At 44.3% G+C, this 25,531-nt stretch overlaps 1 protein-coding gene across 1 annotated transcript in view; it reads left to right on the forward strand.

The window, feature by feature from the left end:
* Positions 1-25,531, forward strand: part of LOC142588037 (serine/threonine-protein kinase 31-like) — a 139,003-nt gene that overhangs the window by 97,304 nt on the left and 16,168 nt on the right. The window contains exons 13-14 of the mRNA XM_075699509.1: positions 11,051-11,179; positions 17,926-17,991. Of these exons, the coding sequence (XP_075555624.1) occupies positions 11,051-11,179; positions 17,926-17,991 (195 nt within the window). The remainder of the gene's footprint in view (positions 1-11,050; positions 11,180-17,925; positions 17,992-25,531) is intronic.

Consider the following 25,531-nt stretch of genomic DNA (forward strand, 5'->3'; position numbering starts at 1 on the left):
GAGTCACAGAACGTGCAATTCTGTCATGCACCGTTAAACTGATCAAAAATACTTCCTGTGAAAATAGGCAATAAGATGGCGTGCTAACACACGTGCTGCCAGCCTTTGCTATGAAATCGGCTTCAGTAATCTCCCGCATAAGTTGTGATCGGTGCTTTTTTTGCACTTCACACTGAAAAAAATTCGGCTTACATCCACAGTCACGACAGTGAATTCCTAAGTGTCCCTGTATCATGTTCTTTTAGCCTTTCATTAAGGCAGCAACTAGTTTCGCCTATATATCTCTTCCCACATGATAGTGGAATTGAATAAAGAACCCGAACGACACAAGACCCAAAATGCTTCTTGTGCATAGTCGAACAGACAGTGCTGCGCGGATGGAGCAGATTTACGGCTGTACAGAGCCTGCATAGCGTATCCGGCGCAGGAAACACTACTTACACGCTACCCCTGCAGCCAACCTTTTTTAATCTGTGAGAGACGTTATGCAAATATGGTATGACTACCGGCCTCTTGTTCATTATTTCTTTGTTGGGCTTCTGTGTGACTGTCCTTCTTTATCTGCTTTAATAGCTTTTCAGCTATAGCTGGCAGTAGTGTAGCCAGGTATCTGGCACACAAAAGTCGATCAATTTGACCTGCAAAACTGCACTGCATGGATTGATGACGATTTCCTGAGGGCATTAGTAAGACAAAGATTACTGGTGCTTCGCTTAACCCTCAGAATGGGTTGAGTCAAATGATAAAAGAGGTTTCCCACTTCTTGGTTCGTACATCCAGCATACATGATCAGGTGATAGAAGTAAAATGACTAAGAATCGTAAGCTGTTCTCAGTAGGCATCTCATGGGTGAACACAAGCCGATGAAAGCAATTGTTAATGTCTGATGTGTGCTAAAAAGCAGCATTGTTGCAATCTACAAGGATCAAAAAATCATCTACAAAACAGTCTACTTTCACAACATTTTGTTTATGTACTGTGCTCAATAGCAGCCTGTCATAATGAGCAAGGTAGGTGTCACTTAGGACAGGGGCTAGGCATGAGCCAATGCATGCACCACTGTTTTGAATGTAGGTCCGGACATTAAAAGATACAAACATCGATTTTAGGTAAAACGATAAAAGTTCGATGAGGCTGCTGTTATCAACACCAGTGCGATTCTGGAAAGCTATCGCACCAAAGGAATCAGTGGCGTCATCAACACACTGCAACAACTTGTCATATGGTAACGAATAATATAGATCTTTTATGTAGACTGAAAAAGCTCGTAAGCCTTTGTTATTCTCTTCGAGAAAGCTTGTCAAAGCGTCTGAGTTCCTTATTAAAATAGGGTCGTCGACAGTAAGCAAGTTAAGTTTCTCTTGTAAAAACAGGGCCACAGATTTTTGCCACATCCCTCTTTCTGCCTTAAAATTGACTGCCCCCTGTGGGTTATTATGTGTCTTCGCCGTGAAAAACATGTCAAGGCTAAGTTTCTTGCACTTATAGACTGCTTTGGGCAGCTTTTTAAAAGCCAACGCGTTGCACAGCTTTTTAACTTCGGATTTAACTTTTAGCAACGAAATGGCTACCATGGGTCGAAAAACAGAATCGGCGGCAGTGGTAGCTTTTGTGAGGAAGAAAAAATTAGGCCAAACCACAAATCCACCTTCTTTGTCTGAAAGCAAAAGAACAAGGGAATTCCCTTTAAAGTAACCCACAAAATTCTTAATTGGTAGCTTTTTGCTTGGCGGCTTAAAGCACGAAATCACATCAACACCTTTGGCCACGCACCTGTCCACTTCTACCTCATGAACCTCTCAGGCTACTTGCCTGACGTAGGTGATCAGTTCATGCGGTGAATTGGCAGGTTCCGTGCCAAATTTGGGCCTGCAAGATCCTTCGCGCTGAATGGCTACGGCAGGCTCAGGGAAGCCTTGTACCTCAAGCTACAAAACACTGAAGGCGTTCTTAAAGCGATGGAGAAGTGGCGTGAACTGTCCGCTATGGTCGACAGATCAGCGAAGTACCTGTGGCAACATGTGCTCTTCCACCTGCATTCTATGACACCGAAGAAGGCGAAGGCAACGAGCAACCCCATGCATGCAGTCGGCGCTTTTGTGATTCCTAATCAGGTTAGGCATGGGGTGTTGAGCCTTGGGCCCAAGTTTGCCACATGGGCACTATTGGAAATTGGTGAATAATTGGAAATTATATGTGCTTTTGCTCAGGAGCTAGTGCCTGTGCACAACTGTGGGTCTCCTGCAGCAGAATTATTCAAGACAGTCCTCACTCACTTTCTCTTCTTCGAAGCCCCAATGAAAGTGATTGATTATTTATTTATTTATTTATTTATTTATTTATTTATTTATTTATTTACAAACCTACATCGCCCAGTTGGGCATTATTGTAGGGGGGCTGAAACAACAGCTACAATCAAGTGAAGAAAGCAGACAGGCACAGCTGTCACTTGAACATTCAACTAAGCATACATCTTTCAAGGAAGAGGAAAACATTTTTGTGGGAACATCGATAACACTCTCATCCAACTTTGATTCCACTCATGAATCGTAAAAAAATAAGAATGCGCAAATATATTCGTTCAACAACTTGTTTCACAAACCTTTCTAGCATTATCATTTCTGTTTAATAAGTAACCTGGGCTCATCATGTATAAACTTTTATTGATATCAGTTTCATCATAAAAAATGGAATGAAAAAAGTTTAATTGCAAAAATGTTCTTCACTGCTGAAGAGGCTTCCAAGCTAATTCATTCTCCATGTGAGTTATACTGGAATTAAAGTTACAATTACCACTGACAAAGCGTGCAGCGCGGTTTTGTATGCGTTCAAATTTATAGATTAGCATTTGGCCATGATGATCCCATACTCTACAAGCATATTCAAGGATTGAACATATATTGGTGACATACGGAGCTTCCTTAAGGCTTTTTGGGGCAGATTTGAAGTTCCATTTAATGAAATTTAACACACCATTGGCTTTACCAGTTACATAGCTGCCTATATGTTTATTCCATGATAAATCAGAAGACAAGTAGACACCAAGGTATTTCAAATTTTCAGCGTGGCCGATCGATATAAAAGACAGGCTATAACAAGAATGGAAAGGTGTGTGTTTCCTAGTAAAACTAACAAACAACACTTACTTATATCCAAACACATTTTCCATTTTTTCCACCACGATACTACACTGTCAAGATCACATTGTAAGATATTAATATCATCCGTGCCATTTATAGATTTATAAATTTCAGAGCAATCTATACTCTTCGAAGTGCAGAAGATGCTGTAAACACACACTTCAACACTAATTGCAACGATTGAGCTCATCGAGGTGGCCAAATCGAAATGCGCCACTGGCATGCCCGCAATAAATTCATAAGGGCGTTTCACATCGCTTGTCAATGCATGCGTCCGTGGTATAATTGTTTCTATATTAGGCCTCTGTGCTAGAGTTCCTGTGAGAGGGCCATCGGAAAATTTTAATAATGTTTATTAAATTGTTTATTACGCAGTACATTGTGGAAAATGACGAGTTTACAATCATGAAGTCGTTTGAAGCCAGAAGGACTAAGTTTAGGCAAATCCATGTGATTCCCCTGCTGGGCCAACTGCTCCCATTGCAGCTCTCATAGACACTAGTGTTAGAGTTCCCTCTAGTAATTATTGTATGTGCGCTACCCGATTCTTGGGGGCTGCCATGTTGGATCTCCTGCTAGCTTGGCCAGGCCAGGCTTGGCCTTTAGTGACCCGCTCTATCGCCCTCAAGATCAAAACATGCACGCTTACAATAGAGAGCATGCGACATCCTCCAGTCTCGGAGGCCATGCCCGCTCTTTCTTGGCTGACAAAACACTAGCGGATGGCACTTCTTGTTTATTTCTTTTTTCTGTCAGCACTGTCATTATAACCACATAATTCGGGATCCATTTTTCTTCATTTATTTATTTTAAAGCTTCAGTTGTTATTTGCATGTGGCGTGTACGCAGAGCAGGTGTGTCTCAGAGGCGACGTCGCATCTTTGTGTGTGTTCGTGCAGCTTCGGATGTGTGTGATTGGCACATCCTTGTGTGCCTTCGCGAGAGCCAAGTGGTGTGAAGAAACGTGGCTCGTTTCTTTGATCTCCAACGGAGATTGCCAACGTGGTGACGCTCTTGTCAGACTGTTTACGCAGATGACATCACTCTTGCGCAAATCCAAGCAAATCTGATCGCCTCCAAGTGTAGTATTAGGCAGGGCGTTACAAGGTTTTTTTATCAGTTGCTCTAAGCTTAATATATTTTATTTTTCTGGCTGAACAATATTTTCGGACTATTTTTCGGTCCCCGCAAAGTCCGGAAAATCGGTCGGCGACTGTACTCCTCCAGGGATGTGTGGTGAAAGGAAGGCATGCCACACAAGCATGCAAGTCAACTCAGTAAACCTATAAAAAGAATGAAGCAAGTGAGAAGTTTGCAGTAATCAATTGTTTAATCACTAGATCAGATTCTATCATTTTTCATGTGTCTTGCAATAAGAGGTGCAAGCGCAGTAGTATTGCCGATTTGTGAGTGCCCAACTGTAAACTAAGTGATTGCACGGTACCTATAGAAGATCTTTGAGGGCGAGCAAGTTGCAGTCATGGTTTGAGGGATAAGAAACAAGATACAGATTAGTGTTCCTGGAGACCATAACTCAAAATAACACATGCGAGAATGCTGACTATGCAGTGCTTAAGCACAGGCATGAGCACACAGCAGAAAACTAGGCAAGCAAGAATACTCGTACACTATGATGGTGGCAAAGGAAGGCAAAAAAAAAAATCTGTTCTGGTAGAAGCCGAGGGGTGGCAGTCCTATAAGAAATGTTTTTAGAAATTGCGGAAGGTTGTAGCAGCTTCGGGGTGATGCTAGGTGGCTCATTAATGACAAAAGGCAGAGTTTTTCAAACCTTCGGCCTCTGCCACACAAGTACATCTATGACTGCTTTGTACTTGTTTCCTTTGCTTGACCTGTATAGCGTTGTAGAGAAGTAGCAAGCTTTGTCAATTTTGTGCATTGTTGCTGTAACATTCCCTACAAGGTCCATATGTGATAACATCGTGGCCGCGCACAGTATGCTGTAGGTGTGAGTGAAAGCTTGTGAGGGTGAACTAAGGATGTGTCTTCTTGTGCTCGCAAGGCAGGAGAGCTGGGAGGGTTTGCGGCATCTTCTAGTTAGTCGTTAGCAGAACCTAGACCCTATATGTTTGTGTGTGTGTGTGTGTGTGTGTGTGTGTGTGTGTGTGTGTGTGTGTGTGTGTGTGTGTGTGTGTGTGTGTGTGTGTGTGTGTGTGTGTGTGTGCGTGCGTGCGTGCGCGTGCAGGGTGTCCCAGCTAACTTGGACCAAGGTTTCGAAAAAACCTATGTGTTCTGCAAAACAGAAATCTCATGGATGTTCTTAGCGTTTATCTAAACTTACAGTACCGTTTTTTTTTTTTTTGCTCGTCTTTTTTTTTTTAGTAATTAGCCGAGATAAATTAGCGTTTTAAATAAAGCTTGAAACGTTCAGGCGTCAATAGGAAAGTTGTGAAGCTCCACAAATATTGCCCAACCCAGGTATTTCCAATGAGATAGGCTTAGCATGGCCATATTTATTCGGGAAAAACGAAAGCCCGCGAAGTTTTAAAAATATTACGTGACAGCGAGCTCTGTGTGCCCGAATGTGCGGCGATTACAGCGCTCTCATGAGTGATTTGTAAAAACATTGTCAGCACTGTGCCTTCCCTTCACTTACGAGAAACGGCTTCAACATTTGCTCGCCTCTGACATTACTGGCAGCAGCTGGCAACGGCGCTCTGATAAAGCAATTCATCAGCAGCCGCTCGCGCCTGTCGCTGAGGAACGAGCCGTTAGCAGCTGTTTATTCCGATATGATGAGAAGAGCATTCTTTTTTTTTTTTTCCAGGGTTCAGGTCAATGCGGAATAGAAAAAATACACACAAAACATGCATCATACGTCTGGAACCTGTGTGAGAGAGAGCATCATTTGTTACAACGCCGCTTTTCCATAGGCTTTTCTTCCAAGCTGCACCAGCGGCTAGATGCATGTGAGCTCGATTGTCTTATTAGTGTTGTGCCGTGCAACCATTTCAAAGAAGTTGTTTGCAGTGCCTAAAGCATGCCATACCCAAGCGAGCAGAAGGCGAACATGGTCTTATCCTTGGGAACGGCACGGGACGACGAGAGGAAAGCTTCCAAGGTATACCGAAATTGGAAATGTGGGGGAAGATTTAGCGCGAACACAATTGTAAGAAGTTACTTGATGTTGAAAGAAACAGGTACCTTCAAGAAGACGTGGCACAGAAAGTGGACCATCAGTGAAGAGGCTGAAGGAGACATTTTGGCTTTCATGACTGCAAACCCTCATTCCAGCGTGCGTGATTTGAGTGGTGAGGTCGGCATTTCAAAGTCTTCAGTGTCAAGAGTTCTTATGAAGGCTGAAATGCATCCGTATTACCTCCAACTGCATCAAAAGCTGCAAGAAAGAGACTTCGAATGGCGACTTGATTTCTCAAATTGGATCCTTGTGAACAGTGACAAAATACCGAATTTTGTTGACAAAGTGCTCTGGACAGATGAGGCAACCTTCTCCAGAAATTCTCAAGTCAACATCCATAATGCGCATTACTGGAACGATACGAAACCGCATTGGGTGGCGCAGACCAGACACCAGTACCAATGGTCATTCAGTGTGTGGTGCGGTATATTTGACGGAAGAATAATTGGACCCATATTTTTTTACCACATGCTCACTGTTCAGCAATACGTGAACAACATCTTGGAAGGCCCAGTGGAAGAGTTTCGCTGTGATCTTCCTCTTGCGTTTTTAAAGCGAACTTGGTATCAGCACGACGGTGCACCAGCTCACAGCAGCAGCCTTACCCGAGCCGGGCTTGATGAAGCCTTCAAACGCCAGTGGGTCGGGCAGCAAGAACCAGTGGCATAGCCTGAAAGGCCACCGGACTTGACACCTCTTGACTACTTCTTGTGGGGACATGTGGAAGACCGAGTCTACTGCAAACCTACAACTGCACCAGAAGCGCTAAAGGCAGAGATTGCTGAGGCCTGCAGCGAGATACTGTCTTGCGTCATCAAAAAAACTACATCGGACGTGCTGAAAAGGTGCCAATACTGCATTATGGCAGAGGGCAACTTGTTTCAACGCATTCTTTAGACAGACATCACAGCAAATAAATCTCTACAACCGTTATCCATTAAAAAAGCCATCTATGTGAAACTTTTGTACGACATGGAAAAGGCACGTAAGTAATATAAAATTACAAATTCTCTGTTGACAAGGAATGGACAGGAAGCTAAAAGGCAACCTTCCGTGTCAGTTTACAATTTTTCCTTTTGTTACAACCAGCGCAATTCACACTAGACGTTATCGAGCTTGTTATAATGCGTGTTTGCTTGTTGAGGTCTTGCTCCCAAATTCAAACTCATGAGCTTGTCATTTTGTCAGCGTATGTAACGGATATTTGTGATAATTTGGTTGCATGAAAGAAGAAAGAAAAGTATGGGGATGGCAGAGCTGTTGTGATAAATCTTTAATGGCTGGGAGGCTAGTGCCCCTCCCTACCACCTTGTTCCATCCAACTGCTGATTGTGTTGACTCATTTAACTGTTTACCTCTTCTTGCTGTGTGCTCCGATTGCGTGTAACAAGCTGCGGCTGTCTGCATTCAAGAATGGCACTGCTATAACTGGAAAGAGGGGTCACGGGTAGCTAGTGGCAAGCGAGCTCCACCAATGCATCGCTTTGGTGGCCCCAAACGGGGCCTTTTAAAAAATGCAAGAAGGTTCGCCACAAGCATCTCGCCACCTACTTCTCACTTGCTTGCACGAGAAAACTCCATGTCCGTCGGCCTTGCTTGCTTTACGCGAAGCTTGCCAACATCCTTCTCCAAAGCATCCAGGTGCTCCATGTAGTGCAGCGGAAGGCCCCTTGCGACAGCAAAACCCCGGAGGAACTGAAGCGTCTGCAGGGCCCCCTGCGAGGACTACTAAGTTGAGGCAGCCTGCGCTACTGCGTCATTGCTGCCGTCATTGCCATCACTGTCGGCGGCGCTATCAAGCACGTTCGTGACGATCACCTCATCTGTTAAAAGTTCTGATGTTTCTAGTGCGTCATCCGTATGTAGAAATTCTTCTTCTCCTGAACCATCCTTGTTGACTGCGGACCAAACTTAAGGCATCACTTTGTCGGTGGGAGCTTCGTAGGCTTCGTATAAGTCACTGCTATCTCAGATAAAGCATGCTTTCCTGAAGCATGTTCACAACGTAGAGGCGCTTACTTCGGACCACGCACCAAAAATAAACTGCACAGCCATCATTAGATTGATCTTCAAGTCTTGCTGCTCCCTGCTTGTTTGCATGGCCATGTTCTTGTTCGGGACGTGGCGACGTACATGAGCTTAAAATTGCTGGTCACGCCATCGTCCGTGGGCTGCAAGCCTCCGTCGTGTTCTGCGGCAGGAAACAAGCTTCCACATTTGAGAGCTTAGGCATGGAGTGGAGAGCACTATAACTATCTAGGATGAGTGCCACCTTCCTCTTACATCGCTAAATATGTTGATTAAACTCCAAGAGCCACTCACGAAAAAGTTCTTGTGTCATCCATGCCTTGTGGTTGTGACAGTAGTGCACCAGTATCCTGGCAGCACCACGGGAGCAGTGGAGCTTTTTTTATTTCCCAATGTCAGGTGTGGGGCACTTGTAGTTCCCATCCCTGTTGGCACACAAAAACAGAGAGGTGCAGCTTGCTGTTTTTGCCGCCCTTATATGTGTCTCCTTTGAGTGCATGCGTCTTGGACAGCAACATCCGGAAGAACAGTCCCGTTTCATCACCATTATATACATCGGTGTCAATGTAGTTGTCGAGGATGTGGGGCAGCGTTTCCTCCACCCACTTCTGCTTGGCCTCCACATCAAGCGAAGCTCCCTCGTCAGTGATGGCTTTATAAACAATTCCATGCTTCTCTTTTAAGCACTGTACTCAGTCACCACTTGGGTGGAATTCCACATTGTTGATGAGTCGGGCAAACTGCTTCGCCTTTGTGGCCCTAATTGGCCGGCTCAGTGGTGGGCAAGTTCATGGCATGGGCACCAAGAAACTATTCATAGAGGGCCTCTTGCACCTCCTTATAGGCTCTTTGTCAAACGCATTTGCGCCCGTTGTCTATGAGCAGTTTTCTTTGTCGAACTTCTCTGCCGAGCGGATGATTGCTGACACTGTGAGTTGCAATAGTCCATTGTTCTTCACCAAGTCACAAATTTTTTTACCGTTTTCGTAGTCCTTCACGATACTGCATTTCGTTTCGGAATTTATACCAGTGTGCTTTCTTTTCACGAACGCCGTGCATTGCCAGTGATCAGCTGGCAGATGAGCCATCTTCCACTTCGGTGTCGAGTCTAACGAGGTGGAAAGCCACATGGCCACTAACGACTTCAACGCAACCAACAAAGACGAGCACGAGCGACTTTATCCGTTGGCAGAACTGTGCAGAATGAGGGGCCAGTGAACAATCTGGGAGCACCGTAGCCAGTGCAGTTGGCGCCATTGTCAAAAGGGAAGAGGATTTGGCACCTGTAGGCACCGCATCCCAGAGCTTACATGTACTCATCAACCCAACATCATTAGGTACATTGACCCCCCATACCCATGTTGACTAGGTGGGGCTGCTTTGGTTCATGCGAACGGTCCTTCCCGGACAAGGAGGCCGGAGCTGTACAAACTGAGTTGCTGCGCTCAATACACAAACAGCCATGTCGGTCTTCAGGGACACGAGCCCAACAGACCCTCTGATTGCCTTAACACAAAAGAGGTCAAAGCAAACTTGCATGGAGACTACAAAGGCCGTCGCCGGGGCTATGCGATCGCATTCAGGTGTGTGCCATGACTGGTTCTGGCCCTGTGTTCCACAATGACAAGAGCAGACATGGTGATCAACTGGCACACACAGCCAAGTCAAGTGGCCTAAGCGCATGCATTATAACTTGATGGAGAGCTTTCCATCTAACTCATCAAAAATCACAGCAGGGTGGGCCCACACTTAGAGAAACTTCTCGCCTAAGTGACGCCGCTCCTGGTCGAGATGGAACTAGACCTCCTTCCGTGCTTTTGTAAGCACTTCGTGAAGGCCCGGTGCCCTCCGCCCGAAGACTGCATCACAGCGCGCAAACCAAACTTCGTATAAACACTCGACAAGAAGAAGCGCAAATTGGTTGATCACCTACTTAGGCAACGGGTGCAAGAATGCGGGTGCAAATGGAGCACCTAAGAGGCCAAAAAGACTAGCTCTCTCTTGGAAGAAAGCTGCTGAAAGCAAACACTGCCATAAAATATGGACCGTATCCTCACGACTACCACAATAAGGGCACACCACGAGTTGGAATGGCTGCGCAGCGTTGGTAGCTAATCGGCAGACAGCCACGCGCTAGGCGTTACATAAACGTAGCTCACCTAGCATCAAGGAAGCAGGCCATGGTGAGATTCCAGCTTGGTCTGTGGAAGGACAGATCTTATTGCTGACAATGCGGAGGGAGACCTGGGGTGAGGATATCAACTAGTTCCAGAATTGGAGTGGAAACTACATCGATAATTAGGTGAACCTTGTGGAGGCAAACCAGAAAGTTGGCAGCCGCTGCGTAAATGGTGAAAGGGGAACCTGAACGAGGCACACAGTGAGAAAATGTGTTTTGTGAAAGACTTGTGCGATGCTGGTGATGTGGAGAAGGCTGGAAAACAGGCTCTATCGTATGAGCGCACGGCAACCGTTGTAGCAGTGGTCAAGGGCGCAGCGGCTCGAATTTTTCTTTCGTTTTTATTTTCTAGGAATTTACATTCCATTACCGTTTCATCCAGAGTTCATTCTTATAACCGATAATGCATCATGGAGGCATTGTAGTAAGCGGGGTATTTCACCATAAAAAACATGCAACCATGCAAAGCTTCTCATTGTCATAACCAATGTATTGTTAAAACTGGCATCGTTAAAGTGGGTTCAACTGTAAACCATGGTTTTTCAGGGCAAGAGCCACCAGTTGCCTATTGCTGGAGGGATTGACTTCACTGCCCCAGAGCTACGCATCATGAATGTCGAGCCACAACCAACACCTGCCAGCGACATGTTTGCTTTTGGGTGTCTGATGCTATGGGTAAGTTGCTCACTCTCAAGTGGCAAGAGTCCTCATGGGGCCCTAAGCATTGCTCTTGCTCCACAAGTAGTCAACCTTTCTCATGGCTTGTCTCCCTTTTGCCCACACTTGGTCTGACAGACCTTCATGGAGATGCAAGAGTTTCGTGGCACAGTGAAATCCTGGTGATTTGAAATCTGTTCATTTGAACTGAGAAATAATTCGAACTGATAAGTAGGCCCCAGTAGAGGCACATGCACTTGAATTCCTAAAACCGTGCAACTGTTATTTTGACCAAAATTTTTCGCTCTCACAGATCACCTCTAGCAAACCTCAGTCAAAGGCCAAAGTTCAATGCAGCACTAGCCACTGTAACAATTTGTACCGTAGAAATTTAGTCTTTTTAGCATTGCATGGTACAGTGCACACAAGCTGCATTTTAGCATACTGTTATCACATGCCATTCTTCAGCAGATTAGAAAAAAAAAATGTGAAGAATTAGACATTTAACTCTTTCCCTACGATGGGGAAAATAGGTGTTCTTTGTAGATTATGCCAGATTTTTTTGTCTGAAGTAACTACTACACTCAATATATTGTGTAATACATAAACAAAAAGCAGAATGAATGCACTTTTTACGCATAAAAGTTTTATTAATAAAATGTATGTCATAAAAAGAGATATAAATTGCGAGAATCAAGATTGTGGGATAAAATTAGTTTGTAATGACACCGTTGTATCTACTTAGAAAACTATGTGACAGATTATGAGATATACAAAATGTATTGCCATCTAATAGGCACTATTTCCAAAAAAAATCAAAATTTTTCATTGAACAGGTATTCTATTACAAAAATTTAAATGCAAGCACAACAGTTTGGTGTGCCGGGCTGCAGCTGCCGATGTTCCGGGCTGGTTTGCGTCGTCGTCGCTCTCAGAGTCCAACGGATGGGCAGCATCCTCAGAGTCGATGCTGCTCCATCCATAGATAAAACCAGATGCAGCAGACTGGCGAGATATATGATCTTTGGAAGCGCACGCACCACTCCCAGAGGCCGCTATTTTTGCTTTCTACTTCCACAATCGTAAAAAGTTAGCACCTTCAAAAATCACTGCCAAAGGGCAAAAAGCTAGCAAACAAAAATATAGTTCTCCTCCTTCACGACCGTTAGTGCAATGTGTCCGTGAGTGAAGTGGAAGGTCTCAAAAGCGGCGTTTCAAACCATCATTGGCTGGCTAACGATGCCCAATGGTCATGGTACAGAAAGAGTTCAGGCATTCTGTATCTCCACTGACCAGTGCTAAATGCTCTGACATTATCCGGTAAGCATGTAGTCCAAAAGGCACAGCAGTGCAATTATCATTGTCTTTGAATTCTTAGCTCAATTAAGCTACTCTCTCTCAGTGATCCGTAATTTCCAAGAAAATGGTTCCGAAATTCATGGTAACACACTTGGCCTCGGTGATACAGCACAGTTTCCAACAAATTATTCGGACAGCTTCAAGTAGAAATATGGTACCTTACAGTGCACCACTAAAACATTCAGACTCCTTCCCTCTCCACCTACACAACCGCATGTCAGTTTGGCCACCAAGTTGACCAAGTCAAGCAGAAAAGCAATACAATAAAACCCTTCTAATGTGCGTTCCATAGCACTGCGCGAAAAAAAAATGTCGTAACCGGGAAATTTACTGTACAACCTCATTCATACGTTTTAGAAAAAAAAGAAACGCAAGAAAGAGCTTACTGACCAGAATAACGTACAACCCAAGGTCTTTCAAACAATTTGGCCGATTCAACTCGTTGACATCTGCATAATGCAAAGCGGTGTGCAAATGCTTTCAACACAAGACACCACCGCGTATCAAGCCTGTGGGACTTGAGCAGCCTAAGATGTGTGTTGTCACCTCACTCTACTCTGGTGGTGCCTTATAGCACGGCTGAACACAGTTCCGCAGGATCTATCTTGAAAGTGATTTGCGATGCGTACAGAGTCTAGGTGCACCAAGGGCTGATAGCTTTGTGTGTGCTGTGTTCTCGCCGCTTAGTTCGTGTTCAAGCAACAGGCAGTGTGAAGGTCAGGTCGCTTGCTGCTGCTGCCGCTCCACCTCATGCCAGCGCTTTGACAGCGAGTGCAAGTGGTCATCTAGAGAGATTGTTCATGTTTGCCTGTGCACATGCGACACCATGCACATTGTTCAGTTAGTAAGCGAATGCTTACAAGTTTATACAGCCAATAAAACTACTGTCCTTGCTTTGTATAGCTGTGTAATAATTTGCTATCGCAATCGAAGCTTCACGTTTAGCAAGAAACTGCGTCTCGACAGGGCCTGCCTGTAACGGCCAAAATATCAGATTAGTCGGAAGATGAGTGACTAATTGCATGTGTGGTCGAAAAAGGTGTTCCATATTCTTGGATGATCACATTTAGGGATACCTTCACTTTTCGGATGTGTGGTTGGTACCAGACGCATCAGCGTCTACAAGCAACTGCGTTTTTTCCACAGCACCAGGATCACTGTTGCCCATTAATGCATCCAGTGCTTGGAAACTAAATGTATCTTTGAGAGCGATTATCCGACGATACAAGCCAAGTACACTTGCCATCAACCTGGCCAGTCTGTAATTCAACCATTTTCATGCTGTTGCTGGGACGAAAGTACAGTCAGTTTGTGCACTGAATCTTCATCCCTTTGCAACATAACAGAAATTGACCAAGCTATGACAGCCAAATTATCATGAGTTTTCGTGCTCATTGTCAGGTGTTTCCCTCACTTAATCACCGCCTTCGTCAATGTATCGAGGGTGGAGTTGGTGTCACATTAAGCTGCTTGAAAAAGTTGCGCAGCACTGTGGCACTATTTCTAAAAGGACCCTGAAACACTTTTTGAACATAATAAAATGTTGCTGATCTGTTAATGATGCTCCTGTGAACATGTGAGCCAAATATTATTCCACTGCATGCAGCTGGGAATTTACAATCTCATGTCAAAATCAGGGAAAAAATCGCTTGATCTCTCCTTCGCAATGTCATAATACAGCGTCATCGCCAGCAGCGGAGCCCAAAACAGCTGTTGGCAAAACAGTCTCAGGAATACAATTACCGGTATTGACCTTTTCAGTTAAATACATGAAAAATATGTCTGTGATCTCAATAAGACGAGAATTGCGGCAGGACCTGTCTCATGATGGCACTAGTGAACGAGTTATGTATGAAACGGAACAAGTTATGTATGTAGCGTGAACTGCAGTGAGACTCCTCTTTCACGATTCCCTACAAACACTCTACACTATGTAGTGCCGCCACCACAAAGTCTGTGCATAGCCTCCGAAATGCAAGGCGCACCGATGCGTGCAAACACTGAGAAACACGTTATGTGGCAACTGGGCTCAACTTTTGCGCTTCATTCTGGACACACATCACGATCTAGTGCCACTGTCGAGAAGTACATGCTGCATGGCCTCCAAGATGAGAAGCATGGCACACTGGCGCCTGCAAATGCTGAGGTTTGTTCCCTTGATTTCTGCACACTCAGTGGCACATACTCAGCGACCCAAGTTAGCGAGAGGTTCATTGAAGAGTGGCACATGCCCAGTGCATTCATGGCGCAGCTCGCTAAAGCGTTGGCATGAAAGGCATTCATTGAAAAGCGGCACGTACCCATTACGTTTGTGGCACAGCCTGCTAATGAGATGGGTTCTGTTTTTGAGTAACCCTTGTGACATGGGTTCGATTCCGCTTAAATCGGAGAAATTTCAGTGATCTTTTTCGTCATTGTAGGGCGGCACATTCGCAGTGGCACATCGCGTGGCCTGCAGCAGGGAACGGCACTGCAGTTGGATTATCGCCTACTAAAATAGTGTAGCACACTACCAATGGCACTACCCTCCGCACACTGTAAAACAAATAGGTGAAGAAGCTTATTGCAATAGATTTGGTAGCGATCACTATGAATGCGGTGTGTGACGACCTGGGAGGAGATTTGCTGGTACAGGAATAAGAAACTGAGTGCTTGCCGGCGTTATCACGTGAGACAGGCGGGCGAGCATTGCCGTAAAGATGGTGTGGCAGGCGGCTACATATCTCAATCGTGCACGCCATTTCTTGTTTACACTGGATCTAGCGGCTGGAAAACGTATACGATTGCAGCCTGCAGCAGAGAATGGCAGCATGTTTGGGTTATCGCCTATTAAAAGCGTACAGTACACTTGCCATGGCCCCACACGCTGTGAAACAGATGGGCGAAGATGCTTATCGCAATAGGGTTGTCAGCAGTAGCTGTAAATGCAGCATGCGACAACCCAGGAGGAGATTTGCTGGTACAGGAATAAGAAATTCAGTGCATGCCGACGTTTTCACATGTGGCGGGCAGGCGAATATTGTAGGGAAGCTGTTGTGAGGTGCGACTAGGCGGGTGGGCGAGTATTGTGGTGAAGCTGCCACAGCCATCGGCTACTGTTATCAGTTGCACGCGCGTCTCGCATTTTCTTATTTACATGGCATTTAATGGGAAAATGTATCCTATAATCGCAGTTTGGCGAGGTACTGAACGTTTGTGCCGAAAGATGGTGTTTTCTGGGAACGTGTGAACCAGCAAAAAAATCAAGTTGCTTAGTTTTTTTCTGCTCTTCTTTTTTTTTCATTCTTTTATTTATATGGTTACTCTTTTCCCTTTTTTTTTCCACAAGCACCATTTTCTGCCATTACTTTCATTCTCTCTTTCAGAGAGATGATAGTTCACTGACCTCCAACAGGGGCAAATAATCCCCCACCCCATCTCATTGTCCAGGCCCCTTTTACAAAAAAAAGGAACCTATATTAACACGTCAACCAGTTGACACGCGACACTTCCTCACATTCCTCCACTGACGTTGAATAGCACACCTTTCTTTTCAGTTCTACACCCTCGGTTGTTGCCCCCACCCACCCGCCTTATCACCTCTGCTTTAGAAGAACCATACCTATATATACCTTGCTGAGGAAAGCATATGTCACCTTGAAAAAGACGAAGTCCACTTGTCGAAACATTGGCTCCGGCTTTCACCTTGTTCTCACTTTGCTAATCGTCTTGAATTTCCACCTCCCACCTTCCCTGTGTTTTCCCCCAAAAATATGAATAACTCTAGCGTGTCATTTTTTGTGTGTTCTCGATCACGAAAGTTGGCACCGGGAAATCGTACATAACGGGATCATATCAACGGGGTTCTACTGTATTAGCTTTGTTGTTCTCTGCTTAGTCCTGCGCCGCCTGGTGGCTGCACTCTGCAGACCACTCACATTTTCGTATCCACCCATCCAGCGAAATGCCCAGTCCGCCTGCATTTACCAGAACACCGGACACGCTAAAAGTCTCTATTGTGGTAGTAATCCTCCGGCATGAGGTGACGGCTGCAAACACGTAGATCTTGGCGCCGATTGGATACTAACAGCTTGATGTGCTGCAGACACTGCGCTCACACTATGTCACAGCTTGACATGTCACCGATCGCTTGATTTGCCGCCTACACCGCATCAAGGTCAATTCATGGTATTCGCGAAATGAAACCTCGAAACCAACACTGACCGCACAGCTCGTACCAACACGGAGCACATAATACAAAGAGACGGCAGTTGCTGCATGCCAAAACTGCTTGAGTGTACTGATAAATTATTGTTGTGTATTCTCTTTCTGTTACTTTTTTTATAGAAACAAATTAACCAATATTTCAACTATTAAGAGCAACATTTGTTCATCATAAAGTTGGAATAAATTTGGAGAACGCTTAAGCTTTGCCTTTAAGAGTGGAATGCGATAGCATTCAAAGATCCCTGAATGCTTCTCACGCTTCCTGGAAATTGGAGCGTATGTAACCATAATGTTTACCGGGAAACTGGCCATGAAAGCTATGCACGAAGGCAGGCTTTCTGGTAGAAACGTGGCCTCTTGCGTGGGCCGCGATGTGGCAGAGGCGAGTGCCATCTGGAGGCATTGCGAGGAACCGGACGTGCCGCTCCGTGGCCCCCCCCGAGATACTCGCGCACCAGCACACACAAATGGCAGATGCCGCGGCCGGTTTGTGAATTGTAGAAATGCTGGAAAAGGGGTTTCTTTCATTTTCATGTAACAGTAAGGTAATTTATACCTTACGTGAATTTGTTACGTTGTGTACAAGGGTTCTGCAAAAGCTGTATTTCCATATTGCTGAATTTTTTCAAATCTTAGTGTAACATATCAATTTTGTCCTTGTCAAATTTGGTGCAGTGGTTGCCAAAAAAAAAGAGTTCTCATTTTACATTTATTTAGATAGGGGCACCCGAGCTAAAGCTTTCTCTTAATGCTATCGTGTTAAAATTATTGATGATGCAACATGGGCAGCCAATCAGATAGTTGCCTGACTGACGTCACGTGCAGCCGCTACGTAGATGCCGACGATGCTGCTGGAAATTGGGAAGTGGCACTGCTGCAGTAAGTATCAAGGCAAATCTCTAAAAACTAGTTTACAAGTTCCCGCCATGATCGGTTACATTCACATGGAGCCAAAATGCAAGGAAAGCCTAGGGTAAGGTAAATTAAGGAACTAATTTACCCTATGCTTTCCTTGGTTTCATTGTCTGTTGGTTTCATGTGATTGTGACTAATAAATATCAGGCCTCTGTTCATGCTTGGCTCCTTTTCCTAACAGTGTTTATAATACCTCTTTGTTGTGTGTAAATGTGATGTAGAACGATCAGAGAAAGTTTGCCTTTCTTACTGCTGCTATATAATCATGTATTTGCCTGCTTTAGCTGATGTTCCCTGGGGCAGTATTCAAGCAGGGATGCCTAGAAACCCTTGGACCTGCTGAAGAGATGGTATGGTTTCTTGAAACATTAAAGCATGCTGTGTGGTTTAAGAGGAAACTTGAGCTCATGGCCAACTCCAATTTCCCCAATTCAAATGTATGTAAAAAGTAGAAATTCTCTTTTTACACGACAGCTAAACCAATTTGCATGAAATTTTTTGCATTTGAGAGCCAACTCTAAGAAGCGTTATTTTATTTGGGAACTCGAATTTATTTACAAGAAATACGAAAAATCCTAAAATTTAAAAGAGTGGATACATTAAGTTTAAAATAGTGTAACTCTCGACCGAAAGCAGATTTCGCAGTTCTGTAAACTGCTTCTGTTTAAGCATCTGAAGTGGATAAATGTATTATACGAATTTACAGATAACGTAAAATTGTTGCAATGTTTATGAGGCTGTAGCTTAAGTCCTACTCCCAAATTACCGTTTTAATTTTGCACTTTTCATACGTTTTTCTGAAGCAGTTGGCATAAATTTAAAATCTACTTCCTATAATTGCATTATTCAGTTGATTATTTATTATTCTTTAAGTACAATGAATTGGTAAGAGACAATATACACACAATTTTAACTTCTTTTAAATGTAACAAACCTCATCAAAATTAGTGCAGTGGTTGCCGAGAAACTGGTTGCTACGTTCTCATGTATTTAGATAGGCGCTCCCGAGCAATAAAGCTTCTTCATAATTTCTGACCTAGCATTCAGAGCCCAGCGTTTTTACTTTACTGTTATGACCAGTAGAATAAGACTGCATGTGGAACGCCAAGAGGTAATGGGTATTAATAATTCACGCTGAATTACAGCATTCCATAATTAAATGCAGTTTTGTCATTGCTCAGTATTGATGCTAGTTATGTTCTATAGTTTTTTGTGTTTAGGGAAGGTGCAGGTCATAAAAAAAACTGCGAGCATGCTCCCCTTCCCCTCTTTCCCTTTACTCGTGCCGGAAGACGGCACTCGTGCATGAAGTCATCATCTTTCTTTCTCGTCCTTGCACACTTCCACTCACACTAAAGTACAAAGTGTGTGGGGCACAATAAGATCTTATCGCACTTGGACTTGATACAAAACATGATGCTGCTCCACCTCACGCCGCGCGCAATTTGAGATGTGTGTTTGCAAGCAGCCGCTTTTAATTCAATCATTTGACCATCTCAGAGTCTCTACCAACCAGGAAAACTGGGATTTCTCAGGTGTTTTGAGTAGTCAGGGAAAATTCTGGGAATTGGTGCCTCTATCAGGGAAAATTAGCTGTAATTTTATTGAAAGGGTTAAAAGTCGCGGTAATGCTGGCTCGAGTAACAGACAGGAATCGTAATGAATCGTCTTCGACGCCCTGTCGTCAGCTGGAGGAGTTGCCAGTGTGCAGTCAACGACTGACTTTCCGGATGCATGATAATCTGGACAGCTTCGCGGCACCGCACCCCATAGAGTCAATGTATCAGAACGTCTGAAATTTCTAACGCAAGAACCCTTCGCCGTCCGTTTTTCCGGCGCTTCTTGCCATGACCACAGGTCCGAAAGGCCATTAATCAAAGCCACCACCGCTGCCGTTTTGATTACCTCGCTGCCTCGAACCGGTGCTCTCGCATGCAGATCTGCTGGCACCCGTAGCCACCACTGCTGCAACGCTAGACCTAGCTGCTTTGACGTTCTCTGTTACACTTCTTGCCATTGAGTGCCGTGTTTTCCATTGAAAGAATTTGCTGCTGTCAGCCATGGCACTGACTCCGCCTTTGTGGTCCTCATGATTGGCTTAGAAGCTTGGAAAGCACGGTGCGTTGCATAATGGCTGGTTCCCGAGAGTCAGCTTCGCCTCTGTACAGAAATGTTACTTGGTGAAGCATACGCACAAGTATTGCAGTGAAGCATAACAAGCATAGGAAGGGGCTATTGCCATGAAACACAGTACGTATTTAATTGTGCACGCGTGCACCCGGTATCTCCTGTCACAGTACGAGCACTGATATGCCTAATACGTGTACCGACAGGCCTTCAGAGCGTTTTCGAATGTGCCTGGGGCGGTTTGAGCCCTTAGGGGGAGTAAATAACATGCATTTATTTTTTCCAACTGGCCGATTTTTCGGACGTTTCCGTGGCCCCTAGGGAGTTTGAAAAATTGGACGTGGACTGTGCAACTGACTAATAAAATGCTTCAAATGGTTCATGGGGTGAAGGAGTGGCGGAAGGAGGACAAGAAGAAAAAGGGCCCACTCATTGGGGAATGAAAGGGAAAGGAAGTGTGCTGCCGCTGTTTTGAAGGAGCTTTAGCTCAAAAGACAGTGTTGGCTGAGCATTTCATTGACAAAATTGCAGAAATAGTTGCGCTGCATGTGCAAAGGTCCAGCCTGCCCAGCGAGCTGCATCAGATTTTCTTAAAGACAAAGAGCCTTTCAAGCGAGCAGGAGGTTGAAAAAATTCACAGACGGTTAGGATACTCCCTAATGCAAAATTTGAGCACAGCTATATACGTGTTTTCATTTCGCAATATTTGAGGTAAAGAATTTTAGAGAGACATGTAGCAGAGTCAGCGATCGTCAAAAATCTGATCTGCGGGTCAAGCACATAGACCTTTATAGATAACTCCTTGAAGGTTCAAGTGTGATCGCTGGTGCTGCGTGGCTTCCAGGAAGTACTACACAATTCGCGTCGCACATACAATCAGAGAACAAAACAGTCTCAAACCATGATAATCGAAATGAGTGCGAACGAGACCATACCAAGCGAACCAAAGAAGCGAGAGCTGACGCGAGGAGAGGATAGTACAAGGTAAGCAGTCTGGCTTACCATACGAATATGCATCGAGCGGTTATAACTCCTTGAAGGTTCAAGTGTGATCGCTGGTGCTGCGTGGCTTCCAGGAAGTACTACACAATTCGCGTCGCGCATACAATCAGATTACAAAACAGTCTTAAACCATGATAATCGAAATGAGTGCGAACGAGACCATACCAAGCGAACCAAAGAAGCGAGAGCTGACGCGAGGAGAGGATAGTACAAGGTAAGCAGTCTGGCTTACCATACGAATATGCATCGAGCGGTTGGGTGGGTCCGCATGACACTAGGGGAGGTATTCTGTAAAAGTCCACTTAGTGGACTGTCCATTATGGCCGCTGCAGATTTGCTGGGGCCGCTCGTATCCTCCTCGCTCATACAGCTGCATCCAATCAGCAGTGGCCGAAATGGACAATCCACTAGGAGGACTCTTATAGAATACCCCCCAGTTTCCCGTGCGCACGTTACTGAAGGGGCCTGGCCACTCTCATTAGTCTCTGCATTCGCTTACTGCAGGAACGGGTGCCTAAGATCTGCGCTCTGAAATGGAAGTGGTTGTGCATAGCGAGCTTCTCCGAAAGGTGCAATCATTTGTTCGCAGCATTGCTCCACTGCTACAAGTACAATACTCAACTGTTTTTTACTTTCATAGGCAACTGCACACTATGACTTGTGTGGCAGTGTATCACATATAGCATCTCACAATATATGCGCAGCAACATCTGCCATGCTTTCAGAAGCTAAATACAGATATTCTGCACTCATAGAATTAGGCTAAAAACTGTAAGGTTACCTGGTCAAGTTGTCTTGGAGTAAAAACAAATGAGAGTTCCATTTGTTGGCTTGGGAACACAGCAGACACCTACCACCTGTAGATATTCTCAAACCCTGTGAAATGTGAGAGGTGAATAACTACCAATCGGGCCAAGTTGAGTTTCTTCCATCAGGTTTCCAAAATTTAGCGAGGGTTTTCTTTTGGCAGTCTTAGTGCAATTGCTTGACTTCGAAACCAATTGAACTAGCTGTAATAGACATTAGCTGCGTGCAGTGTTGGAAAGCAAACTAGTGCCAAATGCTCCAAAGCTGGAATAAGTGCGGTGTACAGTTCTAAATTTCTTGCACGTAAATAAACTGACAACTCACCGCGTTAAATGAGAAAACGGCATCTTCGGCTTACACTGCTGAACTAATACATGCTATGAAAACGATATATCTTCAGACCTGAAGTACTTATCATTCCTGCTACCATCCCTGCACGTAAAAGTACATTAGCGAGAATATTCCTGCTGCTTAAAGCATTAGTAATGCTAATGCTGGGGCAGAAATCTATAAACGAACAAAACCAAATGTATCTTTAGCATACATAACTATAATTTATGAAAGCGACTGCCTGAAAAAAGTACACTGCGTGATTTGAAACATCAGCAAGATATTTCAATTCTTTTTAATTCACTAACGATTACAATACTCCCTAATGTGAAATTAGAGTGCAGCTCTATACGTGTCTTCATTTTGCAATATATTGGCTGGCGCAAACAATCTGTCTCGTGCAGCACGTTGCAAACGGAGCGATGCATTGCAAAACAAATAACACTCAAGAACAATAGCAGTTAGCAGAGTCGGCAATAGTAGTCAACAATCTGATCTGCGGGTCAACCGTGTCAGCTTTTATACATGACTCATCGAAGGTTCCAGTGTAATTGCGTGGCTTCCAGAAAGTACTACGTAATTTGTGTCACGCATACAATCAGATTACAAATTACTATGGCACTATCTCGTAGTCTCGTGCAGCACTCTGCTTTCCTCTTTACTCTTCGCCATACTCTGCTCCTCATGCTCTCTTCTTTCATCTCCCGCTGCACTCCTTGTTCGCTTTCATCTTTCGCTGTGTTCATTCGCTCAGTGACCCCAAGGCACACACATGCTCAACACAGGAACGGGTGCCTAAGAGCTGCAGTATAAAAGAAAGCAATGGTCTACTCGCCAGGAGAAAGAACTCGTCCAGAGTGAAGTGTTTCGAACAAACCAGTATAGTATCAGCCACTTTTTCCTGATGCGGAAGTTTGTTATCCCGGTTGCTCTCTGATGCGTGTCATCTGCTTCTTTCTGGAAATTATGAAATCATACATTGCTGTCTTTCCACTGTGATGACACTCGTAATAGTATACATGTACAACAAAAGTCTTTTAGAATCCGTCTTTTTCATTTTTGGACATGTGCACGGCGGCATCATAACGATTTGAGAACTACAAGGCATTCAGCACATGCTGTTATAGGACACCCTCTTTCGCTTCAAGCCTGAACTTGGATCAGCTTTTTCTCGGCGCGGCCACTAGGAGGTAGCAAGGTTCGACATAGGCCACATAAACTTTGAGGAAGTTCTACAGGAAGCTTGCAATGGTTCTAAGGGTATCACCTATGTAGAAGGAAAACTTTCATATCTTGATCTTTTTCTGGAAAGTCTGGTCTACATTCTAGGCAAATTTCATGCAAATTGATCATGCGCAATATTAAAAATATGTAAAATCTTTTCGACATCGTGTTTCTCTCTCTCTTCTCTCTCTTGCTCCCCCCCCCCTTTTTCCCCCATGTTTGACAGTTTTTCTGCTTGTGCAGAAATATTGTTGTACTTAAAGGGCAACTCCAATATTTTTTTTACCATGTGAAGGTAATGGAGTATTTCGGTTCCCGAGATACTTATGTCACATGTCTAATAGTAGAACTGTTGCGCAAATTCGAAAATAATCTTAAATAAGCAAAAAAGCGCGAAAACAAAGGTGACACTCAGCTGATTTGTGACTGCGCCTGACCTTCATGTGACAATGTCTGCTACATCAGCTCTTTTAATTTGTCAAACGGTAACAGCTACGACTGCAACGAATTCAATAGCCACAAATCGCCATCAACCCGCCACCACGAGGGCAAGCGCCCATGAGCAACATATTTCGCTGCAACATGAAGCTGGGCTGCTTGCTGTTTTAGTGTTTTACCCCTTCTTGGGAAAGCGCTTCGCATACTCACTATAATATGTAGAGCACGACTTCCCACATTTGTATTCCGCAAGATTGCCATTGACAGTCTGATGCACGACTGGTGCATTTGTTTACATCAGCAGGTACAGCGACTGTTCGTCGTTCGCTTGAGGCATAATGCTGGCCATTCATCAGTGACATCAATTAATATAGAACATAGCAAAGCATGTACATCTTGTGCATGTAAGCACCTCTGCATCACTCGTGAGTCGTGCTGATGTGAGCGACCGTGCACTTTCAAAAACAGCGAGCGGGAGACCCTAGTACAGAAGCATTGTTATGCTGCCTACTTATCATTTTTTGTACTCTTTTCATGCACACAATTGGCGTGTTTCGTAAAGTAGATATAGATTAGGATATTGTGCATATGATCGTTCATTTAAAGAATGCGCAGTTTTCTTGCGGAAATGCCGAAGCCAGTATTGACACCATTGGCAGCTGAATGTTGCAGTTATGCTGCTGTATATGAGGCAAGCAGTGCACCTCAGAAGCTAAATAATGAGTCAGCATAACACTACATACAAATACACCCATGTACATAGTAACATTTAATTTAGGGAAGTATCGGTTAGTGCAACTGACCGCGTTTGAGATCGGCAGCATACTCATGCTGACAGCACACAGTGTTGTCGCTTCTAGCTTTTTGTGTGTGCACTGTACGAAATGAGGAATGTTATATTTCAAGCACGTATGGTTAAAACTGAACTACAGAAGCAGTTTTCTTCATTCTTATAATGGCTTAATCAGCTTCGGGTCAGTCCGCCAGCAGTAGACGCACGAACTCGGCGGCTGTGATAGGCTCAAACTCGGCTGAATGCTATATCGACTCAAACTGTGTACAAATTGCAGGGACTGAAGTTTGTGCAGCCAGCAACGCCACACCACTTGCCTCCCATCTCTTGCCCATCCACACACAACTTTTTGCGACAGCAGCTTCTCACACCAAACACTAGCTCACTCCTTGGCTTTGTTGTCTGCCATTAATTACCAGCATGCTCTGCGTGTTCCTCCTTTTACGTCATAACACAATGTGACCAGTAGCTGAGGAGCAGGCAAGGCAGATGTTTTGAGGGAATAAACAAAATTCATTTGTAAGATATTTGCTTAACTCTCAAGCCTGATGTTTTCAAGAAATAACAGAAGCGTGCAGAAGCACGCTTTCAGCAAATTTTATTCAGATCCGTTTACTTAGAAAAATCACCAGAGCTGCCCTTTAAATGCCCACTGACACGGTTTTTGTCATACGCCTAGACACAGAGGGTATCTCTCAGGAAATGCTTTATTACAAGAATTTCGTATTGGTGCACTATAATAAAACAGGTAGAAGCGGTTAACCATTACCTTTCTTTCAAGCCACAGTGTTCTCGGTCAGCTTTTACATCATGCAGCCATTGCTATGTCTCGCCTCCTTCGTGCAGTCACTCAAGTATTGTCTACTTCCAGTTGATTTGAGTGGAGTGTGTTCCCGCATCGCTTTCCTAAGCAGTTTTTTTAGCGGACATTAAAACCGAATGTCACACACTGAATTGAGATGCTGCAGCACAACGCTCAATGTTCACTGAATTGCGCTACATTAGGAGAAAAGAGACGTTTGTAGATGGAGGGCACTCACTACATGTACAAACTACAAGGTAGCTGTTTCCTGTATTATCTGGGTTTATGATAACCTGATAGCAATGTAAATATCTAACACTTACATTTATATATCTATGCTCACAAGATTTCTTTGTAAACACGTGTC

The sequence above is a fragment of the Dermacentor variabilis genome, chromosome 1, assembly GCF_050947875.1.
Source record: "Dermacentor variabilis isolate Ectoservices chromosome 1, ASM5094787v1, whole genome shotgun sequence".
Classification (NCBI taxonomy): domain Eukaryota; kingdom Metazoa; phylum Arthropoda; class Arachnida; order Ixodida; family Ixodidae; genus Dermacentor; species Dermacentor variabilis.